Here is a 15,758-nt window from a genome sequence, read left to right on the forward strand (position 1 = left end):
CCTGGGCCCCCAGGACTCTCCGCCCTGGGCTCCCTGGACTCTCCGCCCTGGGCCCCTTGGACTCTCCGCCCTGGGGCTCACTGGACTCTCCGCCCTGGGCTCCCTGGACTCTCCGCCCTGGGCCCCTTGGACTCTCCGCCCTGGGCCCCTTGGACTCTCCGCCCTGGGGCCCACTGGACTCTCCGCCCTGGGGCCCACTGGACTCTCCGCCCTGGGGCCCCCTGGACTCTCCGCCCTGGGGCCCCCTGGACTCTCCGCCCTGGGCCCCCTGGACTCTCCGCCCTGGGGTCCACTGGACTCTCCGCCCTGGGGCCCCCTGGACTCTCCGCCCTGGGGCCTCCTGGACTCTCCGCCCTGTGGCCCCCTGGACTCTCCGCCCTGGGGCCCCCTGGACTCTCCGCCCTGGGCCCCCTGGACTCTCCACCCTGGGGCCCCCTGGACTCTCCGCCCTGGGGCCCCCGGGACTCTCCGCCCTGGGCCCCCGGACTCTCCGCCCTGAGCCCGGACTCGGGAGTCCATTGCCTCCTTAGGCTGTTCCAAGAGCGTGTTTTACCTTGTTGTTTCAAAAGAGTTCCAGCACGCGGGGGGGGGGGCGAGGGGCGAAGGAGGGGCGAGGGCGTCTTAAAGGCAGGTTGAACTGCTCACGAGGCGTGAGATTACCTTCGCTGAGGGGAGTCGAAGCAGGGTGAGGGGAAGGGGAGGACGAGGGGAAAACCAGAGAAGCCAGTAAGTTTGCTTAACACGTCACTGTGATGTAAGAGGTGAACTTACATCACTTACCTGCGGTAGGTGAACTCTGGAAATCCTCCACAGGTCATTCCCGGGTACGTTCATTAGGCAGGCATCCCACTTCAGCCTGTTGCGATCAACTAGATTGTTGCTTTCCTCTTAGCCTCACGCTGAAATACACAGGTCATTTATTACAGGCCTAGGATGGATAGGAAGGTCCCAGGATAGCAGGGTCCCCAGGATGGATAGCAGGGTTCCCAGGATGGATAGCAGGGTCCCCAGGATAGATAGCAGGGTCCCAGGATAGATAGCAGGGTCCCCAGGATAGATAGCAGGGTTCCACTGTGGTGGTGGTGAAGGCCATTTATATGGTCTTTTTCCCCCTTGTAACTTAGGAACCCTAATAACTTTTTCTTCAAAATGAAATTTCAAAATGAAACGTAAATGATATCGAAACGATGCAACTGCTAATTGGCAATTTTACTGTTGTTGTTTGGCAAGATGATTAAACAGGTGTGTCTTTTTTCTTGACAGATACCTCGGCGGCCCTGTCTCTTCTGGAGCGTATCCAGCGGTCCATGAAGGAGACGGACGAGACTAAGCTCTCGGACCAGTGTAGCAATGACCTCAACACCCTCATCTCCGTCCTCGAGAGTCCCGTCTTCAGGGGCATCATAAACATACAGGTGTGTCCTGGGGGTGTAGAGTAGGTCGGGGTCACTTAGGGGTGTGTCCTGGGGTGTAGAGTAGGTGGGGTCACTTAGGGGTGTGTCCTGGGGTGTAGCGTAGGTGGGGGTCACTTAGGGGTGTGTCCTGGGGGTGTAGAGTAGGTGGGGTCACTTGGGGGTGTGTCCTGGGGTGTAGCGTAGGTGGGGGTCACTTAGGGGTGTGTCCTGGGGTGTAGAGTAGGTGGGGTCACTTGGGGGTGTGTCCTGGGGGTGTAGAGTAGGTGGGGTCACTTAGGGGTGTGTCCTGGGGGTGTAGAGTAGGTGGGGTCACTTAGGGGTGTGTCCTGGGGTGTAGAGTAGGTGGGGTCACTTAGGGGTGTGTCCTGGGGTGTAGAGTAGGTGGGGTCACTTAGGGGTGTGTCCTGGGGTGTAGAGTAGGTGGGGTCACTTAGGGGTGTGTCCTGGGGTGTAGAGTAGGTGGGGTCACTTAGGGGTGTGTCCTGGGGTGTAGAGTAGGTGGGGTCACTTGGGAGGCAGCAGAACTAGGGACTGGGCAGCAGACAATAACATGATGTTTAACAGTGATAAATTCCAGGTACTCAGGTACGGTAAAAATGAGGACCGTAAACATAATACAAAGTACAAAACACAGTCAAATGTGCCCATGGAGAGCAACATGTGAAGGATTTGGGAATAATGATGTCTGACGACCTAACGTTTAGGGAGCATAACCAAGCAAATTTTGCGTCAGCCAGAAAAATAATAAGATGGATTACGAGAACTTTTAAATCCAGGGATCCTATCACAATGGTTGTACTCTTCAAGTCACTTGCGTTGTCCCGTCTTGAGTACTGCTCAGTACTCACTTTCCCCTTCAGAGCAGGAGAGATTGCTGAAATAGAGGAAATACAGAGAACATAGACGCGATAAAACATCTAAATTATTGGGATCGTCTCAAAGCTCTCCAGATGTACTCTTTAGAAAGAAGACGAGAGAGATAACAAATATACACATGGAAAATACTGGAGGGCCAAGTACCAAATCTACACAGTAAAATAACAACGTACTGGAGTGGACGATATGGAAGAAAATGCAGAATAGAACCAGTGAAGAGCAGAGGTGCCATAGGCACAATCAGAGAACACTGTATAAAGATCAGAGGTCCACGGTTGTTCAACGTCCTCCCAGCGAGTATAGTAAATATTGCCGGAACAACCGTGGACATCTTCAAGAGGAAACTAGACTGTTTCCTCCAAGGAGTGCCGGACCAACCGGGCTGTGGTGGGTATGTGGGCCTGCGGGCCGCTCCAAGCAACAGCCTGGTGGACCAAACTCTCACAAGTCAAGCCTGGCCTCGGGCCGGGCTTGGGGAGTAGAAGAACTCCCAGAAGCCCATCAACCAGGGGTGTGTCCTGGGGTAGGTGTGTGTTGGTATTTCAGACAACATATGTATGAGTCCTAGTGGATGGGGTTGTATTTAAGACCACATACAAGCGAGTCCTGGGGTAGATTATCAACAATTTACTTAACGTTTTTATAAGTGATGCAGACGAGAATTGCCTGTGCAGTTGTATCTATTAATAAGTTAGGAAGTTATGTGACAGATATCCCCCCGGTCCAATTGATTGATTATAATTAATATAAATATATTTGATAGGCGTACATAACCTACGCGATGGATGTGGATGTTGTGGATTTGTTCATTGATATATCGCGTTATTGTGATTTGTGTGGGTGTATTCACCTAGTTGTGTTTGCGGGGGTTGAGCTCTTTCGGCCCGCCTCTCAACTGTCAATCAACTGTTTACTAACTACTTTTTTTTCCACACCACACACACATCCCAGGAAGCAGCCCGTGACATCTGACTAACTCCTAGGTACCTATTTACTGCTAGGTAACACGGGCATTCAGGGTGAAAGAAACTTTGCCCATTTGTTTCTGCCTCGTGCGGGAATCGAACCCGCGCCACAGAATTACGAGTCCTGCGCACTATCCACCAGGCTACGAGGCCCCCGTGTGTGTGTGTATCTATATAGTTGTGGTGAAATAAAATAACAATGGCCACAAATGTGTCTTGTATGAAATGTTGATAGTTCTCTCTTGAACACTGTGAGGGGTCGGCCAGTTATGCCCCTTATGTGTAGTGGAAGCGTGTTGAACAGTCTCGGGCCTCTGATGTTGATAGTTCTCTCTCAGAGTACCTGTTGCACCTCTGTTCTTCAACGGGGGTATTCTGCACATCCTGCCATGCCTCCTGGTCTCATGTGGTGTTATTTCTGTGTGCAGGTTTGGGACCAGCCCCTCTACTATTTTCCACGTGTTAATTATTATGTATCTCTGGTTTCTGGGTTCAACGTCCCCGCGGCCCGGTCCTCGACCAGGCCTCCTCATTGCTGGACTGGTCAATCAGGCTGTTGGACGCGGCTGCTCGCAGCCTGACGTATGAATCACAGTCTGGTTCATCAGGTATCCTTTGGAGGTGTTTATCAAGTTCTCTCTTGAACACTGTGAGGGTTCCCGCCTGCGCTCAAGAGAAAACAGATTTAGGCTCTTTAGTCGGTCCCAATAGTTTAAATGTTTTACTGAGTGGATTCTAGCAGTAAAGGATCTCTGCACGCTCTCCAGGTCAGCAATTTCTCCAGCTTGGAAAGGGGCTGTCATTGTGCAGCAGTACTCCACTCTAGAGAGCACTAGCGTCTTGAAGAGTATCATCATCGGTATAGCATCTCTAGTGTGAAAAGTTCTTGTTATCCAACCTGTCATTTTTCTTGCAGTTGTGACGACGAGGATGCATACATCCTCTCTCTCCCTCTTCCTCTCCTACCTCCACCTATCCTCTCCTTTTTCTCTCCCTCTCTTTTTCTCTCCCTCTCTTTTTCTCTCCCTCTCTTTTTCTCTTTATTCCACCTCACCTTGCCATCACGGCCGATGCCCCATGATACAGTGAAGAGCGATGTCTCCGCTACCTAGATGGAAGTGGCTTTTGATGTTCGGGGAACGCGAGACGCGTTTTTCAAAACCAAAATGTTCCCTCGTGTCTGACGTGAAGTTGAGCAAGTCTCGCTTCTTCACCAGCTGGGTCGATGGGTCATGTTTTGGTCACAAGAGTTGACCTGTTTCGTCTCCTTCCTTCCTACCCTCACAAGATCACTCCTAGAAATCTGTCTTGTGTGGTGGTGACGCGCAGAGTTGTCTTGCGTAGGCTAACCACAATAATTTTAAAATGAATTCCCCGGGTAATTTTTATTATCGAAGAGGAAAAATTAGATTCGAATTATGTCCATCTGGGTGTGTGTGCTGGCGCTGGGAACCAGGGGAGGGAACCCCCCCCTCCCCTTCAGCGGGTATGGAAGAAAGTTCTCTTGATCCTCGCTGGTGATGAGTTGTACATACTTTTTGCCGTAACTTTTTAATAGGAACTCTATTTTTTGTTGTATATTATTGATTATGGTCTGTTCTTTGGAAAAGAAGGACCAAGTTACGGCATACATAGAAGGTAGGAGAATAGGAGGGCATACATACAAGGATCAAATTTACGGCATACCTAGACGCAATAAAGCACCGAAATTATTGGGACCGTCTCAAAGCTTTCCAAATGTAGTCACTACAAAGAAGACGAGAGAGATATCAAATAATATACATGTGGAAGATTATAGAGGGTCAAGTACCGAATCTACACAGTAAAATAACAACGTACTGGAATGAACCTAGTTGATACCTGGTTGATGGGGTTCTGGGATTTGTTCTACTCCCCAAGCCCGGCCCGAGGCCAGGCTTGACTTGGGAGAGTTTGGTCCACCAGGCTATTGCTTGCAGCGGCCCGCAGGCCCACATACCCACCACAGCCCGGTTGGTCCGGCACTCCTTGGAGAAAATGATCTAGTTTTCTCTTGAAGATGTCCACTGTTGTTCCGGCAATATTTCTTATGCTTGCTGGGAGGACGTTGAACAGTCGTGGACCTCTGATGTTTATACAGTGTTCTCTGATTGTGCCTATGGCACCTCTGCTCTTCACTGGTTCTATTCTATATTTTGGAGACGGAGCCTGGATACTTTTTTTTTATCCTGTTCTTCAAAAGTTAGCGAAAGGGATATTAATATTATCCCCCGACACACAAAACAGCGGAGATCGAGCCACTATATACAGATTTCCACAAAAGCTTTCGACAGATGAGACCATGGATGGGACCACTTAAAGGTTCTGAGTATGTATTCTCTTGAGCGCAAGCCAGAGATAAAATAATTTACACGTGAGAAATAGTAGAGGGGCTTGTCCCAAACCTGCACACAGAAATAACATCACATGAGACCAGAAGGCATGGCAGGATGTGCATAATACCCCCGTTGAAGAGCAGAGGTGCAACAGGTACTCTGAGAGAGAACTCTATCAACATCAGAGGCCCGAGACTGTTCAACACGCTTCCACTACACATAAGGGACATAACTGGCCGACCCCTCACAGTGTTCAAGAGAGAACTATCAACATCAGAGGCCCGAGACTGTTCAACACGCTTCCACTACACATAAGGGGCATAACTGGCCGACCCCTCACAGTGTTCAAGAGAGAACTATCAACATCAGAGGCCCGAGACTGTTCAACACGCTTCCACTACACATAAGGGACATAACTGGCCGACCACTCAGTGTTCAAGAGAGAACTATCAACATCAGAGGCCCGAGACTGTTCAACACGCTTCCACTACACATAAGGGACATAACTGGCCTACTCCTCTCAGGGGTTTAAGAGAGAACTTGGTGAACACCTCGAAATGATACTTGATCAATCGGGCTGTGATTCATACATCAGACTACGTGCAGGGATTTTAACAGTCTGGTTGCCCAGACCATCTACCAGGCAGCCCGTCTTCTAAACAAAGACCATTCCATCCACCCGCCAAACCCGATGTTTATGAATGAAAAACGGTTTACACACGACTTACAACTGATGACGTCCGAACACTTCCCGAACAAGTAGCTGACGACTTGTGTTCGAACCACAACGCTGTAAATGCTTCACCCACGTACTACAAATACAAATAATCGCCAAGAGAATCTAAACACCTAACCTAACCTAACCTAACCAGTACCTAAATTTGCACAATATGCTAATATATAATAATATTTTATATTCGAGAAAAGTTCTGTTTTGAATGAACGGAATATTAAAATTGATGAATGCGTCTTTGGGGTCGACCGCTGGATAGAATGGACTTGGTCTGATAACAGGTTGTACCAGAAGGCCAGGTCAAAGACCGGGGCCGCAAGGACATTGATCCCCGGATCCGCCTCAAGGTAAATCTATAGTAAATTGCAAAGTTTCGTCTATTCTTGTTCTCGTGTAAGATAATGGTTTAATGCCAGGACATACTTGTCCGGTACACGTTGGCATCATCCAGTTAATCCCTCATTGAGTTTTAGAGCTTCCAAATTGACAGGGAGAGGTGGAAAGGATGGGGGGAGGGGGTGAGCCTTGGTGTAAGGGGAGGGGAGGGGAGGGACGGAAGCACCCTCCGTGGAAAGGGTGCCACGGAGAAGGAATGTAAGATCCACTCCAGTGTCGTAACTCTGCGAAGATGGAGTTGTATTATTTCGTAGTTGTAAATAGTGCACATTGAAGGGGACTCGGCGTGCTGTGTGGAGTGCAGCGAGTGCCTCTCGTCCTCGCTGGTGTGCGTGCACTCAAAGCCGCCTCATAAATGTGTCTTATATTTTTGTTGTGTGTGTATTGTATGGCTTCGTGCGCCGGGGTAATGCTTAAGGTATTCCTTTTGATGGAGGGTTTTTATGGAGGGTAGTGAGAGGGAATAGCTTCCACGTGTACATTATTATGTATCTCTTTCACAGTGCAGTTACAAACCCACTAAGATTTCAACTAAGATTCAACAGAGAAGAAGTTGTTAAACACGTGGGACAAAATCTTCCTGAAGCGACCATACGAGTCATAAATACTCATACTCCGCCCAAGTAAAACAGATACAAGCAACACTTAGTGGGTCAGCCAGAGGCTTAGGGTCCGCCCAGTGGGCCAGCCAGAGGCTTACGGCCCGCCCAGTGGGCCAGCCAGAGGCTTAGGGTCCGCCCAGTGGGCCAGCCAGAGGCTTAGGGTCCGCCCAGTGGGCCAGCCAGAGGCTTAGGGTCCGCCCAGTGGGCCAGCCAGAGGCTTAGGGCCCGCCCAGTGGGCCAGCCAGAGGCTTAGGGCCCGCCCAGTGGGCCAGCCAGAGGCTTAGGGTCCGCACAGTGGGCCAGCCAGAGGCTTAGGGTCCGCCCAGTGGGCCAGCCAGAGGCTTAGGGCCCGCCCAGTGGGCCAGCCAGAAGCTTAGGGTCCGCCCAGTGGGCCAGCCAGAGGCTTAGGGTCCGCCCAGTGGGCCAGCCAGAGGCTTAGGGTCCGCCCAGTGGGCCAGCCAGAGGCTTAGGGCCCGCACAGTGGGCCAGCCAGAGGCTTAGGGTCCGCACAGTGGGCCAGCCAGAGGCTTAGGGTCCGCACAGTGGGCCAGCCAGAGGCTTAGGGCCCGCACAGTGGGCCAGCCAGAGGCTTAGGGTCCGCACAGTGGGCCAGCCAGAGGCTTAGGGTCCGCACAGTGGGCCAGCCAGAGGCTTTGGGCCCGCGCAGAAATATCCCTGCAAAAAAAAACTCAAAAGGGAATTTAATCAACCAGGTTGTGATTCATACGTCGGAGACCGGGCCGTGGGGCCGTTTATCCCTGGATGCTACACAAGGTACACCTCTCCACGGTGTCTCCCGAGGCGTGCTCGATAGCAAAGTGCCGGATCTCGTCCTTCCAGTCCTTGTACTGTAATCAACTTTGGTAATCTTTTTATCGTCATAGAACGCTGGTAATAGAGTTGGATTAGGCATGATGGACGCTACACCACTGGGTGATTACATTTGGATTCGTGAATCAGGATTATCTTTCAAAATGGTATTACAAATGCAACGATGAATAGAATTGGAACTCGCTTTAAACTTAATTATAGACTAATTGTTATTGACTATTATTTTTGTATAATATTAACGTTATAAAGTCATATATGAAAGCATTTCAAATAAAATTATATTGATTATATGAATTGGTAATTTATAAATAGGATTATGCAACCGTGAATTGGAAAAACACTTGTAATATTCAAGTGTTCATCAGCAGATGAATACTTGATGAGTTGACAACGTTACAGCTACTTTCAGAATTCGTTCTGTTTTTTCGCATGCATATATATATATATATAGATATATATATATATATATATATATATATATATATATATATATATATATATATATATATATATATATATATATATATATATATATATTAATGACAATTATTAAATATAAGTGTGATATATTAATGAAAATTATTTTGATGCAATGGAGTGACTCGAACTTACGACTTTGGGATTCCCAGACGTCTGGCTTAACTGACTGGGTCACGAAATCTACTGGGCTCTCTGGGAGGTTCTGGAGGTGCCAAACCACCTATTTCTTTCCTCTCGGAATTAAGAAGAGTAATATAGTTGAGGAAATTCACACGGTTACCGTGAGGTTACCTTCAGGTGATTCCGGGACTCAGCGTCCCCGTGGCCCGGTCGTCGACCAGGCCTCCTGGTTACTGGACTGATCAACCAGGCTGTTGGACGCGGCTGCTCGCAGCCTGACGTATGAGTCACAGCCTGGTTGATCAGGTATCCTTTGGAGATGTTTGTCAAGTTCTCTCTCTTCAATACTGTGAGAACTTGATAAACATCTCCAAATGATACCTGATCAACCAGGCTGTGACTCATACGTCACAGTATGAGTCACAGCCATACGGTATATGAGTCATACGGTAAAGAAACTTACTGTAGAATTTATATTTCTGAGACGTTTCACTTTACTCTGGAACATCTTCAGATGGGGAAGGAATATACAAGTGCAAATTTATCTTAAATAACACGTAAAGAAATGGGAAAATAATGGGGAAGGATGCTAGTCAAGCGGTAAGACGGTGGGCGAGAACTGGGTAGAGTCGAACCTGGCCTCGGGCCGGGCTTGGGGAGTAGAACAACTCCCAGAACCCCATCAACCAGGTATCAACCAGAGATGATGTTATCCAGTGCTGTGTGTGGTAAAGTCTGGATTTGAGTGTAGGCAAGGTATTGAAATCGTTATCCTCTGTATATTTAGGGTGGGCTGGACGATAGAGCGACGGTCTCGCTTCATGCAGGTCGCCGTTTGATCCCTGACCGTCCAAGTGGTTGGGCACAATTCCATTCCCCCCTTCCTATCCCAAAACCACATCCTAACCCCTTCCGGGGGTTATCAAACATAGAGTAAGGAGGTGGAAGAAATGGAGAGAGGGAAAAAGAGGGGATTGTGGGAAGAAAACGGGATAGGGGGAAGAAGGAAAGAGGATGATTGTTGTATTTTCTCCTCACATGTACCTAATGAATGTTGTGTTATGTACATTTTACATATGGGGAGCACACGCTTGTCGAGGGCAGGTGAGTCTTCTCGCAAGCTATGTGGTGACCATGACAGTATATATAAGTAGCTCGAATATATACATGTTTAATACAGTTTCTTGGTTTTCGATTTAGGTATATCTCGTGTTTGTGTTCGGTGCATATTTTAGTCTAATGCCAGCCGTGTATATGATCCTGGAGCATACCTGGAGCATACTTGGAGCATACCTGGAGAGGGTTCTGGGAGTTCTTCTACTCCTCGAACCCGCCCTGAGGCCAGGCTCGACTTGTGATAACTGTAAAATATAACTTTTAAATCTCTGCACCTATAAAAATGTTACAGGATATTTCTATATTTATGACCCGCATGTGCTCGATGTGTTGCAGGAGTCGCTGAAGGAGCTGAAGAAGCAGGTGTCGCAGCACCCGTCCATCGTCCCCGCGGACTTCGACATCAGTAGGGAGGGCAAGCTCATCTTACACGTCTCTCCTGAAGGCGGCCAGCATCTGGAGTTTGCTGTCCACGGCGACCCCGCCTCCATCACACTCCAAGCCGGACCGCCTCTCATTGCCCAGGTCAGTGTCTGCTGCTGGGGGAGCTGCTGGGAGGACGGAAGGGGAAGTAGCGTGGGAGAGGAAGGTGGGAGGGAAGGATTGGAAAGAAAAAGTAGGAAATAACGAAGGAGAGAAGTGAAGAAAGCGTTTTAAGGGAAGGAAGTGGAAGTAAGGGAGAGGGGAAGAAAGGGGGATTGTGGGAAGAAAGGTGGAATAGGGGGAATAAAGGAGAAAGTGAAAAAGGGGGGAAAGAGGGGAATGGAAAGAGTGAGAGAGAATGAAATGAACACATGAATATAGGAACGATAAGATTGGGGGAGGGAGCAAGTGAGGCAAGGAAAGAGAGTAAGGAAGGTGAGAGAAAAGACTGGAGGAAGAATATTGTGGGAAGGAAAAGCGAGACCTTAAGAGGAAGACGTAAATGCAATTCAAACTGTTTATTGCATAGTAAACAAATTTTCTGAGCCATTTCTGACACGAGTCCTCAGCTTCCCCGACTCGCCAAGATAAATCTGATTTGCCCAGAATTCCATACCAACGGTGGCCTTTCTGAACCCTAAACCAAATTTTAGATATTTTTATTGGCCTGAAAACACACACACACACACACACACACACACACACACACACACACACACACACACACACACACACACAGACACACACACACACACACACACACACACACACACACACACACACACACACACCACACACCACACACACCACACACACCACACACACACACACACACAGACCACCCACACACACACACACCACACACACACACACACCACACACACACACACACACACACCACACACACACACACACCACACACCACACACACACACACACACACACACACACACACACACACACACACACACACACACACACACCAGGGAACACGAGATTTGGTTTGGGGATAACATCATTGGCTCAGTGGTTCACACACAGTTTTGCCTCCACTCCAAAGTTTGAGTAACAAGTTTGCATGTAAACTTACACATACATACACGGATACATAAGTAAATACGTATGGTTACATGTATGCTTACAGAAATACATAAATGAACGCAAACATGAGTACATAAAGTTGGATGTTTTCCTTCAGATATGGATTGAAGCATCTATTGATTCATACAAATATATAATCCTAAACAACTTAGAGACATAAGTTAGGATACTCACGCATTAATAAAAAAAATCACCCTGTAAGGCAGAGTGCAAATCTTGGAATGTGGCAGTATTGAGAAGTGTGTATGGATTAGTTTGCTAAGAGTGTGTATGGATTAGTTTGCTAAGAGTGTGTATGGATTAGTTTGCTAAGAGTTTGTATGGATTAGTTTGCTAAGAGTGTGTATGGATTAGTTTGCTAAGAGTGTGTATGGATTAGTTTGCTAAGAGTGTGTATGGATTAGTTTGCTAAGAGTGTGTATGGATTAGTTTGCTATGAGTGTGTATGGATTAGTTTGCTAAGGGTGTGTATGGATTAGTTTGCCAAGAGTGTGTATGGATTAGTTTGCTAAGCGTGTGTATGGATTAGTTTGCTAAGAGTGTGTATGGATTAGTTTGCTAAGAGTGTGTATGGATTAGTTTGCTAAGAGTGTGTATGTCTTAGTTTGCTAAGAGTGTGTATGGATTAGTTTGCCAAGAGTGTGTATGGATTAGTTGCTAAGAGTGTGTATGGATTAGTTTGCTAAGAGTGTGTATGGATTAGTTACTAAGTGTGTGTATGGATTAGTTACTAAGAGTGTGTATGGATTAGTTACTAAGAGTGTGTATGGATTAGTTACTAAGAGTGTATGGATTAGTTACTAAGAGTGTGTATGGATTAGTTACTAAGAGTGTGTATGGATTAGTTACTAAGAGTGTGTATGGATTAGTTACTAAGAGTGTATGGATTAGTTACTAAGAGTGTATGGATTAGTTACTAAGAGTGTGTATGGATTAGTTACTAAGAGTGTGTATGGATTAGTTACTAAGAGTGTGTATGGATCAGTTACTAAGAGTGTGTATGGATCAGTTACTAAGAGTGTGTATGGATCAGTTACTAAGAGTGTGTATGGATCAGTTACTAAGAGTGTGTATGGATCAGTTACTAAGAGTGTGTATGGATTAGTTACTAAGAGTGTGTATGGATTAGTTACTAAGAGTGTGTATGGATTAGTTACTAAGAGTGTGTATGGATCAGTTACTAAGAGTGTGTATGGATTAGTTACTAAGAGTGTGTATGGATTAGTTACTAAGAGTGTGTATGGATTAGTTACTAAGAGTGTGTATGGATTAGTTACTAAGAGTGTGTATGGATCAGTTACTAAGAGTGTGTATGGATTAGTTACTAAGAGTGTGTATGGATTAGTTACTAAGAGTGTGTATGGATTAGTTACTAAGAGTGTGTATAGATCAGTTACTAAGAGTGTGTATAGATCAGTTACTAAGAGTGTGTATAGATCAGTTACTAAGAGTGTGTATGGATCAGTTACTAAGAGTGTGTATGGATCAGTTACTAAGAGTGTGTATGGATTAGTTACTAAGAGTGTGTATGGATCAGTTACTAAGAGTGTGTATGGATTAGTTACTAAGAGTGTATGGATTAGTTACTAAGAGTGTGTATGGATTAGTTACTAAGAGTGTGTATGGATCAGTTACTAAGAGTGTGTATAGATCAGTTACTAAGAATGTGTATAGATCAGTTACTAAGAGTGTGTATAGATCAGTTACTAAGTGTGTGTATAGATCAGTTACTAAGAATGTGTATAGATCAGTTACTAAGAGTGTAACGATAGTTGTATGTATGGCTGGAATATTTAACTAATTGTATAGTATATCTACATTTCAATTTTTTTTTAATACACGATTTGTTCTCTAATATTTATAACTTGAATATACAACTAATTCTCTTGAAAATACACATCACTGAAATATAATAATAATCCTACAGAATATACAATTATCTATTATGGACAACAAATTCTCTATAATGTACTAATAATTATGTAGCTTATAGAAGAAATTGACTAGAATATCCCACGGATTTTGTAATGTATGCAGTTAATTCTCTAGAATATACAACACATTCTCTATACCACTAACATTCTTACTGTGTATTAATATTCAATATTCAACAAATCTTCTTGAATATACAGCTTGAATAGACAACTAATTATCTTGGATATACAACATATTTCCTTGAATATACATCAAATTGCCTTGAATATACAACAAATTCTTTGAATATACAACAAATTCTTTGAATATACAACAAATTCTTTGAATATACAACAAATTCTTTGAATATACAACAAATTCTTTGAATATACAACAAATTCTTTGAATATACAACAAATTCTCATAAATATAAAGCAAATTCTACTGAACATACTTCTAATTCATAAAGTATTCGACTAATAATCTTGAATACACAACTAATTATCTAGAATATACGATTGCTATTATGACTGATGAAATAACAACAAATATAATAAAAGCCCGGTTAAGCCCTGTGGCACTGTGAGCTTGGGAATTCAATTATGCACAGGCAATCCTATTTTGAGAATATAATGGAATGCCCATAAAAAACAGAGCCTATCCCTCCCCCCCCCCAAAAAGAAATTATTACTAAAGTGAATGTTTTGAAATGTGGCCAACACCCCCATTTGTTTTTGCTTTGGATTTCAGCTCGATGAGAAAGATGCCGTTTCGAGCAATGCCACAGAGAGCATCGAACTGCAAGAACTGTGCCGTGTGCGGAAGCAGGAGGATCAGAAGGAAGAGGAGGCGGAGGAGGAGCTCAAACATAGGGTGGATGATGAGGAGCAGGATGATGAAGGAATGAGATTGATGGATGAGGATGATCTTCCTCCTACTATCACTAACGCCACTCTTGACTTGGAACTCCAGAGAGCCATCCAGGCAGCCGCCCAGGGTAGACATGTTCATCATATACAGGTCAGTTGCTTCGTCTGTCTGTCTGTCTATGTCTGGTGGCTGTTCCACACACCTGTCTCTCGCTGGTGCCTCTAGTCACACCTGTCTCTGGTGCCTCTAGTCACACCTGTCTCTGGTGCCTCTGGCACACCTGTCTCTCTTATGCCTCTGGCACACCTGTCTCTCTTATGCCTCTGGCACACCTGTCTCTCTTATGCCTCTAGTCACACCTGTCTCTCTTATGCCTCTGGCACACCTGTCTCTCTAATGCCTCTAGTCACACCTGTCTCTCTTATGCCTCTGGCACACCTGTCTCTCTTATGCCTCTGGCACACCTGTCTCTAATGCCTCTAGTCACACCTGTCTGGTGCCTCTAGTCACACCTGTCTCTGGTGCCTCTGGCACACCTGTCTCTCTTATGCCTCTGGCACACCTGTCTCTCTTATGCCTCTAGTCACACCTGTCTCTCTTATGCCTCTGGCACACCTGTCTCTCTTATGCCTCTGGCACACCTGTCTCTCTAATGCCTCTAGTCACACCTGTCTCTCTTATGCCTCTGGCACACCTGTCTCTCTTATGCCTCTGGCACACCTGTCTCTCTTATGCCTCTGGCACACCTGTCTCTAATGCCTCTAGTCACACCTGTCTCTCTTATGCCTCTGGCACACCTGTCTCTCTTATGCCTCTGGCACACCTGTCTCTCTTATGCCTCTGGCACACCTGTCTCTCTTATGCCTCTGGCACACCTGTCTCTCTTACGCCTCTGGCACACCTGTCTCTCTAATGCCTCTAGTCACACCTGTCTCTCTTATGCCTCTGGCACACCTGTCTCTCTTATGCCTCTGGCACACCTGTCTCTCTTATGCCTCTGGCACACCTGTCTCTAATGCCTCTAGTCACACCTGTCTCTCTTATGCCTCTGGCACACCTGTCTCTAATGCCTCTAGTCACACCTGTCTCTGGTGCCTCTACATGTATGTTTGGTGCCTCTCTGCAACCGTTCTCGCAAATTCGTAAAGTCAATATTGACTTATTAATTACGTGCATAGGTGATATACTAAACATAATAGATACCCTTAAAAAGATTCATAGAAAACACCAACCTTACCTAACCTTGTTAGTATGTTAAGATAAGCATCTTATTGCTTCGTAATTACAATTATTACTTAACCTATACCTATTATAGGTTAGGTAATAATTGTAATTACGAAGCAATAAGATGCTTATCTTAAGATACTAACAAGGTTAGGTAAGGTCGGTGTTTTCTATGAGTCTTTTTAAGGGTATCTATTATGTTAAGTATGTCACCTATGCACATATTTAGTAAGTCAATATTGACTTATTAAATTTGCGAGAACGGGTTGCTCTCTAGTACATAAAATACGCTATGCAGTATAGTAAGTGAAACATGGGTGTCACACTCCGTAGACTTC

The 15,758-nt window shown here is 45.9% G+C and overlaps 1 protein-coding gene across 1 annotated transcript in view; it reads left to right on the forward strand.

Annotated features, from left to right (window-relative positions):
* The window catches only part of LOC123748468 (multiple PDZ domain protein), a 1,300,933-nt gene that overhangs the window by 366,623 nt on the left and 918,552 nt on the right, over window positions 1-15,758 (forward strand). The window contains 3 exon segments of the mRNA XM_069303573.1: window positions 1,264-1,415; window positions 10,225-10,413; window positions 14,077-14,346. Coding sequence (XP_069159674.1) covers window positions 1,264-1,415; window positions 10,225-10,413; window positions 14,077-14,346 — 611 coding nt within the window.

The sequence above is a fragment of the Procambarus clarkii genome, chromosome 50 (genome assembly GCF_040958095.1).
Source record: "Procambarus clarkii isolate CNS0578487 chromosome 50, FALCON_Pclarkii_2.0, whole genome shotgun sequence".
In the NCBI taxonomy this organism is placed as follows: Eukaryota; Metazoa; Arthropoda; class Malacostraca; order Decapoda; family Cambaridae; genus Procambarus; species Procambarus clarkii.